The 14,473-nt window shown below is 41.1% G+C and overlaps 2 protein-coding genes across 2 annotated transcripts in view; both read left to right on the top strand.

Annotated features, from left to right (window-relative positions):
• Positions 1-2,897, top strand: part of polr3d (polymerase (RNA) III (DNA directed) polypeptide D) — a 4,061-nt gene extending 1,164 nt beyond the window's left edge. Inside the window, exons 2-9 of the mRNA XM_005729427.2 lie at positions 389-551; positions 691-734; positions 816-970; positions 1,065-1,189; positions 1,551-1,710; positions 1,795-2,042; positions 2,125-2,277; positions 2,430-2,897. Coding sequence (XP_005729484.1) covers positions 390-551; positions 691-734; positions 816-970; positions 1,065-1,189; positions 1,551-1,710; positions 1,795-2,042; positions 2,125-2,277; positions 2,430-2,546 — 1,164 coding nt within the window. The 5' untranslated portion in view covers position 389 and the 3' untranslated portion in view covers positions 2,547-2,897. The remainder of the gene's footprint in view (positions 1-388; positions 552-690; positions 735-815; positions 971-1,064; positions 1,190-1,550; positions 1,711-1,794; positions 2,043-2,124; positions 2,278-2,429) is intronic.
• A 1,084-nt stretch (positions 2,898-3,981) lies between these two features.
• Positions 3,982-14,473, top strand: part of LOC102210319 (glycerol-3-phosphate acyltransferase 4) — a 12,082-nt gene continuing 1,590 nt past the window's right edge. The window contains exons 1-11 of the mRNA XM_013909908.1: positions 3,982-4,158; positions 4,938-5,591; positions 7,839-7,908; positions 7,999-8,299; positions 9,599-9,673; positions 9,762-9,851; positions 13,422-13,515; positions 13,649-13,764; positions 13,978-14,033; positions 14,125-14,210; positions 14,303-14,431. Of these exons, the coding sequence (XP_013765362.1) occupies positions 5,424-5,591; positions 7,839-7,908; positions 7,999-8,299; positions 9,599-9,673; positions 9,762-9,851; positions 13,422-13,515; positions 13,649-13,764; positions 13,978-14,033; positions 14,125-14,210; positions 14,303-14,431 (1,185 nt within the window). The 5' untranslated portion in view covers positions 3,982-4,158; positions 4,938-5,423. The remainder of the gene's footprint in view (positions 4,159-4,937; positions 5,592-7,838; positions 7,909-7,998; positions 8,300-9,598; positions 9,674-9,761; positions 9,852-13,421; positions 13,516-13,648; positions 13,765-13,977; positions 14,034-14,124; positions 14,211-14,302; positions 14,432-14,473) is intronic.

Below are 14,473 nucleotides of genomic sequence, written 5' to 3'. Positions count from 1 at the left end.
AATACATATATATATATATATATATATATGTATGTATGTCTCATTTTCAAGACCTATTCTACTTACCAGTTCCAGTCTTTGTGGAAGTAGAGTTTAAAATGTGCTAGGAGGCATAAGTACCAATGTAAAAATGTTCATACATAAAGTAAATATAGCTAAACAGTTAAGAGTAATCAATAGGCAGTAGCAGTAAGTAGCCTTGCAAGGCCAATTTGGCCATGTCCACATAGTGTGATTGGTAATCTGATACAGGACTGTAACCATTGGCAATCGGCATGCTGACTGTTGAAATGTATGTTATATATAAATATGAGAATGTTATAAGAAACAATGTTAATATTTGTAATATCCATCCCATGGTCGATCCCCTGCCTTTGCCCCAATTCAGGATGTCGGACGCAGGTTCAGGCGACCCTGGTGGTCGTGTGCCGACTCCTGGAGGGAGCGGTAACAAAGGACTCCTGATGAGCCGTCGCCCGTCAGCTGGCATCTCTCCTGGCCGCCTCCCCACGATGCGATCCAGAGACCTCACATTAGGAGGAGTGAAGAAGGTCTGACATGCCTCTGTTTCACTAACTCACTCGCTTCATTTAACAACAACAACAACAAAAAAAGCGCAAATGGATACTTTAAATGAATACATTTGTTGTCTCATCTCTTGCATTTATCGTTCTTCTTTTTACTCTTTAGAAAACGTTTACACCCAACATTATTGGCCGAAAAGTTAAAGAAGAGTAAGTTCCCGAAGCGCTAAATAAATAAAGTGCAGATATCCAAAGCCAGCTGTTTCTTTGACTGTTATTTTCTCACACTAGAACAAAAGTTGAAGATGGGCAGAGGAGAGAGAGGAAGGAAACGGATCGAGGTCGGGGTCCCAGAATGAGAGGCAGGGGCCGAGGCCATCAAGAGCTCATCCAGTCGCACTCCATTTTTGAACAGGGGCCCGGAGACATGATGATGAAAAAGAGAGGTGGGAGACCCGGTGCTCCTCACGCATCGTTTACGTGTGTGTCTTACAGAGTCTCTATCGCACCAGCATAATTCTGTGTCACCCACACACACAGGCGGCTATGAAAGCGAGAGAGACGCTCCAAGCATGGGACCCTCGCCCATCATTAATATCAAAAAGGAAAAGCGTGAGACCGAGGAGGAGACCAAAGAGATCCTGCGCAAGCTGGAACAAGACAACGTGAGTCTCTTGGTTTTCACTCGTCTTTGTTTGCGTAACTAAATACGTACAATTTCATTTATATAGCACCTTTAGAATAAGACCTAAGGGACTTGCTTGGGTCATATAGCTGTAAAACATTCACTGATGTAACCTGGTTCTAGTCCATGATGAGCTCTAGTCAGAACGACAATTTTGAAATGGGCTCAGAGTTCAGCGGGGAGCCGGTGCAGCTGGATCAACAACGGTTTAAATGTATTTAGAAGATTTAGTCAGAATCCTCGCTGCAGGTTTTTGAACAACCTGCAGATGTTCTATGGAGTTTTTGCTTAGACAAGTAAAGGATTATATCTTTTTCCCAATGCTTATTGTGTTCTTTTAGTTTGTGGATGATCCCTTCCTGCGGAGTGAGAAGAGGAGCTGCCCTGTCCAGCTCCCCCTCGCTGTGTCAGGATGGGGATTCAAGGATGAATTTAGTGACGCTTCTATTAAAAATGAGAAGAAAGAGGAGGATTGTGAACCAATGGAGCCTGCAGCTGAAGGTAAATGTTTGTACCTGCGTTTGACTCAGAACTTGTTTAATTTCCTTTGCAGCATCATGAAATTAATCGTAACTTTGTCTTCAGTGAAACAAGAGCCAGAGGAAATTGAAATAAAGAAGCCCGAGGCAACTTGCAGGCCTCCTCCTCTCCCCGAGCCTGAAGTACTCCCTGACCTGTTGCACAGATGGAGTCTGAGCAAAGCGGAGGAGCTTTTCTTCATTCAGCTACCAGACTCGCTGCCCGGCCAGCCTCCCACAAAAGAGCACAAGCCGGTGAAAACAGAGGTGCAGTCAGAGGATGGGCAGTCTGTGCTCCTGAAAACAGAATCAGAGGTAAGCATACAGCTGGGGTCCAAGTTTAAGTCCACGATGTCGTCGTGTTCTTCTGAGTAGGTGGTGTTTTTATACCAAACAGGAGGAGAAAGCTGAGGACAACAGCTGCAATCTGAAGGATCTGCGGGAGGGTGTTGTGGGAAAGATGCTGGTACGCAAGTCTGGCCGAGTGCAGCTCATACTGGGGCAGGTGACGCTCGATGTGTCTCTAGGAACATCCTGCTCTTTCCTGCAGGTACAACACAAATTTATTTCTTTGAGGATTTTTTATGTCTTTTTCTGAGTAATGTATTTATTTCCATCTTCCAACATCCTCCTCCGATCTGTTGTATTTGCACGATAAAAACATTTCTGACGCGCTTTTCTTTCCATCCCTTCTATTCACAGGAACTTGTCTCTATCAATACAGAGGGGAAAACGGGTAACTTGACTGTATTAGGGAACGTCAAACACAAAATGGTTTGCTCACCGGACTTTGAAGCTCTGCTGGAGAGCAGTTCTTGATGCTCATCAGAGGAGCAGGCGACTGATCCTCCTCAAGTCCGATGGACACCTGCGGAGAAGTTGACAAAAGGCTAGATACTACAAGGCTGCTGCACCCGTAAGGCTTACAAGTAGAGAGGTAGCTGGCTGAGATTTTGTGTTTACAGAGTGGTTATAAAACACTATCTATAATTAGGAAACAAAAGTTTTATTTTCTCTCATTCATAGAGTTTATTAATTCATGGTTGTAAGCTTGAATGACGTGCCAAGTATCAGTACCATTTTTCCTTCTCTGTATCTGAAATTACTTGAAAAGACTTTACATGGATGTAAATGTGTGAATAAAAAGGGTCTGTTTTTGTTATCAAAGTATTTTCAATTGTTTAAAAGTTGGTTTGTGGAAATTACAAAAATAATTACTTTATTTTTGTAGATAAATATATATATATATTTAAAAAAACATAAACAACAAAGGCTTTATTTTTTGTTTTGGGGGAATTTGCTATTACGTGAAGAGTAATATTAGAAAAGGTGTATTAATTCTATCATTCTGATGCAGTACAAATGGCAGGTTTGTACTAATATTTCCTATTTTGTTTAGTTGTGGTCAAAAAAATTTAAATACAGTATGACAGTTTTAAATATAGTGCAGAAATTCTCAACAGGACTGAGCTTGGGGCTTTGGGAAGGCCATTCAAGAAACTTAATGTTAGCCTGCTTTATCTAATCCAAAACCAGGTTTGATGTGTTTTGGGTCATTGTCTTGTTCTTGGTTGGCATCCAGCAGTTTCCCGTTCATGGCAGGCTTGAGCTTTGGTGATTCCTGGGTTGTTCTAACAATTTACTCTCATCTAAGGGTGATAGTTTGACCTCTTTTTAGACCTTAAAAAGTAGTGAGACATCTGAATAACTTTTATTTAAGGACAGCTGGTTAAACTGATGATCTTAGAATTTGCAGTGTTTAGAAATGGCTCAGGGAGGTCTTGACAACTTGTGTAAATCTACAATTCTCCTTTTTTGGTCTTCACTGAGTTCCTTTGTTTTCTCGTTGTTCTGAGTGGTGGTCCAATGAGTGTTGTCAAACATCCATATGCTAGCAAAAGAAACTAGCAGTTAAAGTTAATAGGTCGTGAACTTGTCAAGTTAAAAGACATTGTAGAACCTTGAACACCATGTATTAAAAGATTTAAGAAAGTGGATGCATACTTTTGAGCCTGCTTGGACTGGAAAAAAAATCCAAAATAACTCCTTCCATCCTGAGAAAAAAGAACGGTTTAAAGAAATCTTTAAAGCCCCAAATTATCATGATATTCCTACCCATGGTTAGTGGATGTAAACCTCTGACCACAAGCGCGTGTGGCAAAGTTGCTCTATAGCGCCACTAGTGGTTAGAAAAAATTAAATCCCAATAAAGTATTCAACTGTAATAGCGTACATGTACCACCAGAGGTCAGCACCGCTCGGTGGGGTGGGGGGGTTTCGGCAGGAGTTGGTCGTTTCAGTGATCCTCGAGCCGCCAGCTGTACGCTTGTGCTGTCCGGCGGGTGGAGTTTGGCTGCAGTCCACAAGACAAAGACAAAGTGATGGGGGACGGAGCGCTGCTGTACCGGAGCCGGACTTAACGTGGCTGAAGGTTGGTTAACTGTGAAGCCTTTTAAGCCTCGTGTAGTTTTGTTGTTAGGATAATTACTGGAAACACACCAAGTCCTCGTACCGAATTCAAGCTGGTAACTGAAAGGCTGTCTTAGCGGAGCGTGAACTACAGGACAGCATCGTGGAGGACTGAGCTGAGCGCAAGCAGGCTAACGTTAGCAAAACGAGGCAATTCGCACAAGGAGGCAAATTTGAGCCTCACTGTTAGCTCAGAGGCGACAAGCTAACTTTATCCTTGGCTTCTTGTCATCAGTGTGCGTTCAGGAGTCTTTGAGTTTCGCAACCGAGTTCTTGCTTATATCGCTTTAATAGGGGGTTGAGAGGCGGCCAAATTGTCCTGGAAAGCGTCAATAGCCGTTAAATAATGCATGAGCCGCGCTAATCCAAAGTGTTTTGTTTTTTTTAATTGAGGACGGAGCCTGTCGTTAGCCGCCCGACTGCAGCATCAGCAGCTGGTACGAGAAGGGCCTCTAAGCTAACGTTATCGTTGCACCCCAGCCCATAACCGTAACATTTAAAGTTATCTGCTCCTTAGCAGAAAATAGGTGGGCGCTAACCTTATAAAGACCAGTGGTGTTTATTTATGTTCACGTTAGCATTAAGTTTGTACACCGGTATATGTAATATGTACTGAGCAGGCGCTGACACAAGGACACGTTGTCTGTCTTGCGTTATTAAATTTCACAGACAGCAATCCGACCAAAGAGGTTTTAGTACTGAGACACAGCTGGTCCTGACCATGTGTTTACATCTTTCCAGGCCTTTGTGACTCCTGCCGAGCTCCCGGATCTTCACCACACAAGAAAAACCACCTGCTGTACCCAGCTGTTTTTGTCCCAGTGTTTACATTGTTTCCGCCAGCGGGAGGCATTTCTCAAACCGCAGAAAACATCTGCAACAAGGGACAGGCAGTTTGTTAGCACACCTGCCTTAATCGTAACCCCCCTCCCCTCCTTTTCCCGGAACTCTTCTCAGCTCAGTTTCAGAATCCAGTTCGAGGTGAATCTACTGAAATACTTAACACTGCCCAAGAGGGCAACAACAAGGTGGTCTCCTGTTTTTGTAATGATTCGCATTTCAGTGCAAGGAGAAGCTCCATCCCCTAGTTATCTTGATGAAGACCTTTTTCTGACAAAAAGGTAAAGGCCACTTGGGGCCGGGAGGTGAAGACCTGCACCTCTTCTCACATCTGCTCAATCCTGGGATTTTACACTGTTTTTGAACTGAACTCATCCAACTTCAAAGATGGAACTCTTCTTCAATCCTTTTGATAACTTGGTGTGTATCCTGCTGGGCATCTCCTTCACCGTGTGGTTCACCCTGCTGCTGGTCTTCATTATTGTGCCTGCCATCTTTGGGGTGTCCTTTGGTATCCGGCGTCTTTACATGAAAACACTCTTAAAGGTCTTTGAGGTAAGAGCTTGCTTCCTCGTGACTCAAAGTTTATTGCAGTCTGATGTGCTGTGGCAATCATAAATGTTGCGGATAAAGGTGTGTTTGTGCTTTTGTACAGTTGACCGTTAAAACGATTGCTTCTGCTGCCAAGCACAATGGCAAGGACATAAAAGTTGCTAGCATTGTTCCTCAAATGTGTCATTAAAATTTTATCTTAGTTGTAAAAAGGAAATAAGTTGTAGAAAACAGCGATTGTTCACTGGCACGTCTCCAGCTTTATTTGTGCCTTTAACGACTGACCAGTAGGCATTGTCTGACTGATAGAGATCAACACCACAGCCACTTCCCTTGTTATTCAAGTTTAGAAAACAGTGCTTGTCAGTAAGTGTTGTCTCTGCTTACTGAATTGCTGTCGTTACTTTAAAGAAATGCATTTGAACTCCTAATAATGGCACAGTGCATCAGCTGCTCTGCCCAGTTGTGTCACTAGTAAAGCAGTCATTACTTTCCATCATGTACCTCTGAGAGCAGAACTTGTGCCAGAAATAAATGAACCACTGGAAGATAATCAGATGTTCTTAGCTCACGATTCAAGGAGCAGCAGTGAGATTTCCAGAACAGAACAGATACGACCGAGAGCGTGCAAGGTAGAGAATGAAGATGTAGCACATGGATTTGGTTCATTAGGTTTGATGGAAATAAAAACATGAAACCTGCCATGTTTGTGTATAGACAGTTTTAACAGAAAACCTAAAATGATACTTTGTTTTTGCAGTTACTTGTCTGAAGAATTTGCTTTACTGTTAACCAATGAGTGTATAAATGGCAATACTTCATAAGATATGTGCATGTAGCAGTTAGGACCTTTTCGCTCACATGCAGCTTGGGGGCTACATGCTGCAAAGCAGCTGCTTTATTTTGGTCCTCATCTTTTTACTAGAAGGAGCTGCTCTCTGTTTACTCCTGCAGTCACCACTGACAACTGCAGCTGCATTTTCATATGATGACTCGGTAAGACAACTTGTCACGACACAGTTTAAAGGTAGCTGTAAAAGAACAAAATAAAAAAGTGAAAAACCTTGGTTGACTAGTGTTGCTTGTATCAGATTTGACTAATGATGGCTTGTGTAGAGCCTTCATTACTAGAGTTAATGTTAATTGTTGCTGTAAAATAAAGTTATTTTTAGGAAATGTAATAAAACATCTTGGTTATCCAGCCTAAATAAAGGTGTTTAGGCTTTCTGTGATTTAGAGCCAAACGTTTGAAAGTTTGTGAGATGTCCAGCCACCAAGCGTTCTTGTTTGTACCAGTCCTTTTGACTAATTTGAGTTTTAGCAGACTTTCATGCCTTAATGTGTTTGAGTACTTACAAACATTCGGTTTTGTTCCAGTGTCAGTTGATTTTCTTATGATGTGATGCAGAAAACCCTCAAAGTTGCAAAAATTCTGCAGGCTGTAGGCACAGGTGAAACTGATCGAGCACAACCCGGTTACTCATTTCCTGATATCCCCCCCAAACACACACACACACAAACAAACATGTTGTTTTTCAGCTTGGGAGAACACTGCGTTCTTTGATGCACTTCATTTAGTTTTTATCACCTAGCACAGCATATGTAAATGACTAGATGTTTGCGTCATAGGAAATATTTTTGACATTTATTGCAGTATAATACATGTTAAACAGGGAGTAGTCTGCATTTTAGTGTTTCTGCAAGCACAGATAAGTCAGAAAAATTGGAGAAGTACTACACACGGAAATCCTTTTTTTTTTTTTTTTTTTTTTTTGAATAAGCAAACATTGGGTGTCTGAAGATAAGCACGATATACTTGAACAACACTGGGGAATTTTGCCATTTTTAATCATTTGTGCAAAAAGGAAAAACAATAGATGTAATATTTCTTTTTGTGGGGAAAGTTCATTCATATTGCCTCTTGAGCAGAAACGAGTATCGGATATTGGCTTGCTTAAAAATGTGACCATTTGTCCATATAAGATTCCTTCTGCTGCCAGATGTTTGACCTTTCTTTCATGTAATGTAATGTTGCAATGATGATTGAATGCAAGGCTGAAACCTGTCTTTAAAATAACAATTCTGCTGATAACCAGTGCGCACATGTTTTCATTTTAGATGCCTTTAGGCCAGGGTGTGGAGAATATTTGTGCACCTCTCTAGAATGAACTGGGTTTTTTTTTAAATTTCTCAAACATTTTTGCGTCTCTTTCTAATTGTAGATCCATTTCTTTCTTTGTTTCTTTCTAGTGGGCCACACTTAGGATAGAGAGAGGAGCAAAAGAAAAGAATCACCTCCTATACAAACCCTATTCAAATGGTAAGATCATTCTTGGAAATATTTGTTCAAAAGATGTATTTGTTTTAGAGGTGAGTATTTTTGACTTTCTGTCTGTCTGAACTATTCCAGCTATCATTGCCAAGGAGCCAACCTCCTTGGAGGAGGAGATCAAGGAGATCCGGCGGAGCGGCAGCAATAAAGACCTGGACTCAGCCACTGAGTTTGAGTTATCTGACATTTTCTATTTTGCCCGGCGAGGAGTGGAAAGCATCATGGATGATGAAGTGACCAAGCGGTTTACTGCTGAGGAGCTGAAGTCCTGGAATCTGCTGACCCGGAGCAACTACAACTTCCACTATATCAGCCTGAGGCTGACTGTCCTATGGGGGCTGGGCCTGCTGATCCGCTATGGTTTCCTGCTGCCTCTCAGGTATTAGCTGTACTTTGAAGAGTCACAGGCAAAAGCACAGTTGCTGCTTTTGAAATACCAAAAACATGGATACACACAATACATTAGCCCCTCCTGTATAACTAGGCACTGGTATAACCTTGTCACAAATGCTACTGCTAGCATAAAAATTTAGTTTGAATACTTTTCCATATTTTAGCTCGTCACAAACGCTCAACGACATGAGAAATATGTTACGTATGTAACATACTAATAATCTCCTTCCCTAGCATGTATGTTTGTATCTTTTGTCATGTAACTCTATCTAAATAGTCCAATAAAAAGTTGCAAATGTACCACCTGTAGGCCAAACCAGCCTCACAATCGATGCTTCCAGTAGGGATATTTCAGAAAGGTCGGGTACACCCTCGATAGGTCTTTAGGCCGTCACAGCATTAACGCACATGCAGATTAAGTGTTCGCATCTATGGGACGTCTAGATTCCAGCCCTTGGGTGTGTGGTTTGACTGTGTGATGCAGCAGTCCTGCCCAACTGAGCAATGATAGAACGCTTTTTTCTTGTATTAAGTTCTTCAGTTTTAACATACTGTCCCAGAGAATGTTACTAAAGTTTCACATTTATGTTTTAACCACATGCAAGTCTAACTGGTTACTCAGTTTTGTGTGGTTACTTGACATGCGAACTTGCTGTTACATAACTAAAGACGCCACATACAGAGATCCTCTACCAGCCTCATCTTAGAAAGGCACAGAGATGGTGACTCAGTGCTAAGTGTGGCTGGCTCATTTCCAGTCGCCAGTGGGGAGACAAATCAGGCCACCGCTGCACAGACACCCTCCTTTCTAGTCTCCTGTCAAGCCTAATAGATTCTCTCTTTCAGCCTTTGTCCAATTGAATATTGGCTTTGCTCATGACACTGTGAAACCTTCAGCTCTCTTATATTTTTCTTAATCCCCACACAATATAATCAGCACCTTTTCCAGCCCTGGATGATTGGTTCATCCAGATTAAGTCGACGTGTCGGCCAGCTTAACTGTCACCTAATATGTCCTTCTGCAGGTTCTGCAGTCTTGTCTGAGACAGTGGAGTGTAGAGGAGGGCATGATACTTTGAGTTTATGTCAAGAATCTTACACTACTGCTTTTTACATGAGCTCTTCTAAGTGAAAGCTTGTGGTTCAGAAGAAAGCTTTTTAAGTAATATATCTGCATGTTAATGTCCATACAAAGACTAATTAATTAAACCAAAACAACTACAGTGTTCTGTTGTAATGCTTCCTTATATATGCTTCTCTGAATTGTCCTGTCTCCCTCTATCAGGGTCACTCTTGCCTTCACTGGTGTAGGTCTGCTTGTGTTCCTCACCTCTGTTGTTGGGCTGCTGCCAAATGGAAGGTATAACTGATGGTTACGACTTTAACTCTTATCAAAAGTATCAGATCAGCCCTGCAGATGTGTTAATCCTGCTGTGTACTCTTTCCAGGATGAAGAATTTTCTGAGTGAGAAAGTCCATTTGATGTGCTACAGAATATGCGTCAGAGCTTTGACTGCCATTATAACCTACCATGACAGGTAAGGACCTACACTGTTTTCTTATATAACCACCAAGTCATGTGACTGTTTTATTCCATTGGTCAACCACTGGAAGTGTTTACTTGACATTGCTCATTTAATTGCATAATTTTCCTTTTTTTTTTTTTTGGATCAGTGTCCGTCATAGAGGACAGGATGATGGGTGGTGCATCTGCTGGTTGATTGCTTCACACAACTGCCCCAGTTTTTCTCTGTGCTTTCTCAACATTGTGGTTAATTTCCCAATTTTTTTTTCACTCTTGCTCTTTAATGGCATACACCCTGATAAGTTTTCATTAAAAATATTGATTGATGTGTCTGTTCGCACTCAATAAGAAATTGCATGAAGCCAAAGTTATAACAGTGCAAAAGTCTGTCCGAAAAGTGTAACAGTGCTGCTGGTGATTATTGACTTCGCTAAAAAAAAAATCAAATTACAATTAGATAGCGCTCAGAGCGATTTACTTTTTCATTGTCAAGGGGAAAACTATGTTTAACAAAAAGAGACCCCCAAAAATTGCATAATGTCAGCAGTCACTTTCAAAAATGCCACTGTAGATTTAATGCGTTTTGGGGTTATTTTAGGCTACGTTCACACTGCAGGCGAAAGCGCATCAAATACGACTTTTTTGACCCTATGCGACCCATATCCGATCATGGTATGACAGTGTGAACGGCACAAATGCGATATTTTCAAATCCGATCTGGGTCACTTTCATATGTGGTACTGAATCCAATACATATCTAATGTTTTAGAAAGTGACTGCTGTTTGAATGGTCATGTTGCATTAAATCAGTCTTTTATGTCACTGACACAAGACAGAAGCCAATTATCAGTGCCAGAGAAGACAAACGAGAAAGCATGGCGGCGGAAACTGGAGACGGAGCGAGTCAATGGACAAAAACTGAGGTTTTGGAGTTGATTAGCATATGGGGAGACAATTCTATTCAAGCTAAACGACTCCGTGTCCATATATACCTCTGCACGGAGGTTGCAGCCACTGCTCCAAACAAGGCCATTGTTAAAGCACGGGCTATCTTTTTTCTCAGTGTCCTTCTTCCTCTAATTTGTCAAAATTCTGTCAGTTACGACTGTGCAGAAATTAATAGACTGCTGCAACAACACCTGCTAGCTCTGTAGCTGCCATTTTTACTACCGTAAACGGAGCGCGTTGTGTGTGATGTCTTCTTTTGCGCGTGCGGGCCACTCTGAGGGCCGTGAACCGTTCACACTAGAGCGGTTTTGCGGTCACATTTTATTTGTAGTGTGAACAACCAGACAGAAAAATCGGATTTGATCAAAAAATCGGAATTGAGCATTAAGACCTGCAGTGTGAACGTAGCCTTTGACACTTTGGGCTAGAGCAGGACGATATGACCAAAAGTATTTATCACGATATACATTTGAAAATTTGCGATAATTATATATAAGATGATATAATTGACACTAGACAAAACACTTTACAACTTTATTAGTGCAAAACAAAAAAAACATCAATGTATTTTCACTTAAACAAGCAGCTGTTTTTTTTTTAGTTTTTTTTTTTTAGTGTGCATTAAAAGTTATATAAAAATGTAACAGTGCAAATGCAGATTCCTTGCTGACAGTTTAACCAAAATGCATTTCCAGTGGAAATTGGCCGACATATCCTCAGCATAACCATGTATAATATCTACAAAACTTAAAAAGAGGTTATAGACACACAATACGGTAATATTATGTTGAAGCACAGTACATATCACTCCACGAGGCTCCTGCGTACGACAGCCGTAATGCTCCGACAATCCATCAAGCGGTGCGGGTTCGTAGCTTAGCAAAGTCGTACTAAAACATTTGACTGATTTTCGAGCATCGTGTACATAAAATCGTTTCGAGGTCAGTAAACACAACCAGAATTCATACATAAGGCACACGGGATTATAAGGGGCACTGTCGATTTTCAGAAAAATCAAAGGATTGATTTTAAGTGTGCTGTATTTTCCAAAATATAACTTGGTAATAACGACGGCCCACTAGCATGCGCTACCAAAAGTAGTTTTTTGATGTGTATCTGACGGACGAAAGCTAAACCAGTTCCACACCACTGAAGTTGCAGCATTTTGACAAACTAATTCTGGTTCATCTGTTTCATTCATTCCACTTTCGCCCTTCTCATTCTCTGTCACCGCCATGCTTTTTCACAAAACAAAGGCACTGCACATGTGTTTTACCCATATTCTATTGCGGTATTTCATTTTGTTATCGCTGCCCAACATTATACCGGTATTACCGTGAACGGTATGATATGGCCCAGCCCTACTTTGGGCAATGAGGATGTCAAGATTTAAGCTTTGGTTTGAAGTTATCATAAACCTAGAAGGATACATTAATCCCAACCATGCAGCGGCTGCACCGCTTGTTCACATGGTCCCATCATTTTGCCGTTCAGAAACATAAGGCTCAGTTGACATCTTGTCCTGAGGGGAAAGGTGTCAGATTACATGATGACAGATGACTTATGTTCAGAGAGCAGAAGCCATGGTGTTAACAATGGAAATCTGTGCATATAGTGTGTGAGCATGAAAGGAAGGGTGTCTGTAGCCAGACTCAAGACTTTCTGAATTAATTTTCACCACAGCAGTTATTCTGATGCAAGATGAAGTACAGAAGTCAGCAACAGATGCTCACACAACCATTGTGAGCTCAACCAAACTTTCCAAGTTTTTACATATGACATGCTTGGAGCCAAGGAATGTGTTTCATGAACCATTACTGATTCAATTAGATTTGGGTTTGAGAGATTTATTAAGTGATGCAAGAAAGAATTTAAATATATATTTTTTTTTCGCAAGAACGTTGGAGGAACATAAAACGTGACAGAGGACTTTGATCAAAAGGGTTGCACATGCAACTGGATGTGGAAGAGGAAGTTATTACTCACATTGTGCACTCTCTAGCAGCTGGTGTTTTCTTGGCAGTGCCAAGTGTATTGGAGGCTTGAAGGAATTTGAAATAATCAGCTGACATTTTTAGTGATATTTGTTACGTTTCTGAAAGGAAATGTGACCTGATATGCTTTCACCTGCAGAACAATGGTGCTTTGTTGTTGAAATGAGAATATAAATTCAGATTCTGTTGAGAGATACGAGTAGAAGTCGAGTCAGTACTTGTTTGACATTTGTTGATTGGACTGATGCACATTAGGTGCACTTGTAGGTAAGCCAGAGCTGTAGCTTTGAGTCTGTTGGGCCTAGCCTGTTGTAACATGTATTCCTCCCCAGTCTGGTTCTAAAAATACTCAAGTGATACAGTAAGCAATGTTCTCTCCCTATTTAAGATGGAAACTCTATCTGTGGAATGTAGTCTTAGCTGTCAGATCCTCCATACTCAGGGGGTCGCACATTTCAACATGGACAGCATGGGTTGCTTTGTTTTCACCAGAGAAGAGGGTGGGAGGCACTGCACCAAATCATACCAAAATTTCTATTAAGCATGGTTTTGCATTTGATTTTAACAGTTGCTTACCCCCCACACTTCATAATCTTTATTAAGTCCCATCATAATTTAATTGTTGTTTCCCCCTTTTCTAGTGAGAATAAACCCAAAAATGGAGGCATCTGTGTCGCTAACCACACTTCACCAATTGATGTCATCATCCTGGCAAGCGATGGCTGTTATGCTATGGTAACTATACTGGCACAAAATGTAGAAAAGAACAAAACATTTACGTTGGTCACTTCTTCTACTGCAGGTATTTGTTGGAGTGGAAACTCTCCCAGAAATAGATCTGTTGCTATCTTTGTGTTTGTGTTGTTAGGTTGGACAAATCCATGGCGGCTTGATGGGGGTCATTCAGAGATCCATGGTCAAAGCTTGTCCACACATTTGGTTTGAACGCTCAGAAGTAAAAGACAGACATCTTGTGGCCAAAAGGTAGAATTACAGTCTGTGTTTAAAGATATTTTGTTTTGTACGTTTTTATGACGTTTTACCTTTTTAGAAATTATTCCATGGGTTGTTTTTGGATCATTCAAAGTAAAACTTCAAATTGGAATAAGTCTACTCAAATTTTTTGGTTTAATAGTCTTTAAAAAGTGATCTCTTTAGAAATCTTTTGCATTAACCTGCATACTTCTTTCACTACAGATTGAGCGACCATGTAGAAGATAAATCTAAACTGCCTATCCTCATTTTCCCAGAAGGTGAGCTCATATAGAAAATCATATAGTTATCTAACTGCAAGTTTCATTTTATCTGACATAAACCTTGTGTTTTATGAATTCTAATTTCAAGGTACCTGCATTAACAACACATCGGTTATGATGTTTAAGAAGGGCAGTTTTGAAATTGGTGCCACAGTCTACCCTGTGGCTATTAAGGTAACAGTTTTTGTTCTAGTTTTTAACTACAGTCTTGTCCACAGTAACACATGTACTGATTAATCATTTTGGTGTGTGCCTGAACCTCGTAGTATGATCCCCGCTTTGGAGATGCTTTCTGGAATAGCAGCAAGTTCGGGATGGTCAACTACCTTTTGCGTATGATGAGCAGCTGGGCCATCGTCTGCAGCGTGTGGTACCTTCCTCCCATGTCTAGAGAGGTGAGACTCAACTCGAGGCATCTCAACAAAGAGAAGCTTTGT

Source organism: Pundamilia nyererei, unplaced genomic scaffold (genome assembly GCF_000239375.1).
Source record: "Pundamilia nyererei isolate P.nyererei 1_Seehausen unplaced genomic scaffold, PunNye1.0 scaffold00033, whole genome shotgun sequence".
Taxonomy (NCBI): domain Eukaryota; kingdom Metazoa; phylum Chordata; class Actinopteri; order Cichliformes; family Cichlidae; genus Pundamilia; species Pundamilia nyererei.
Note: the sequence above shows the minus strand (reverse complement) of the source record. Positions and strands in the feature narration are given on the sequence as shown.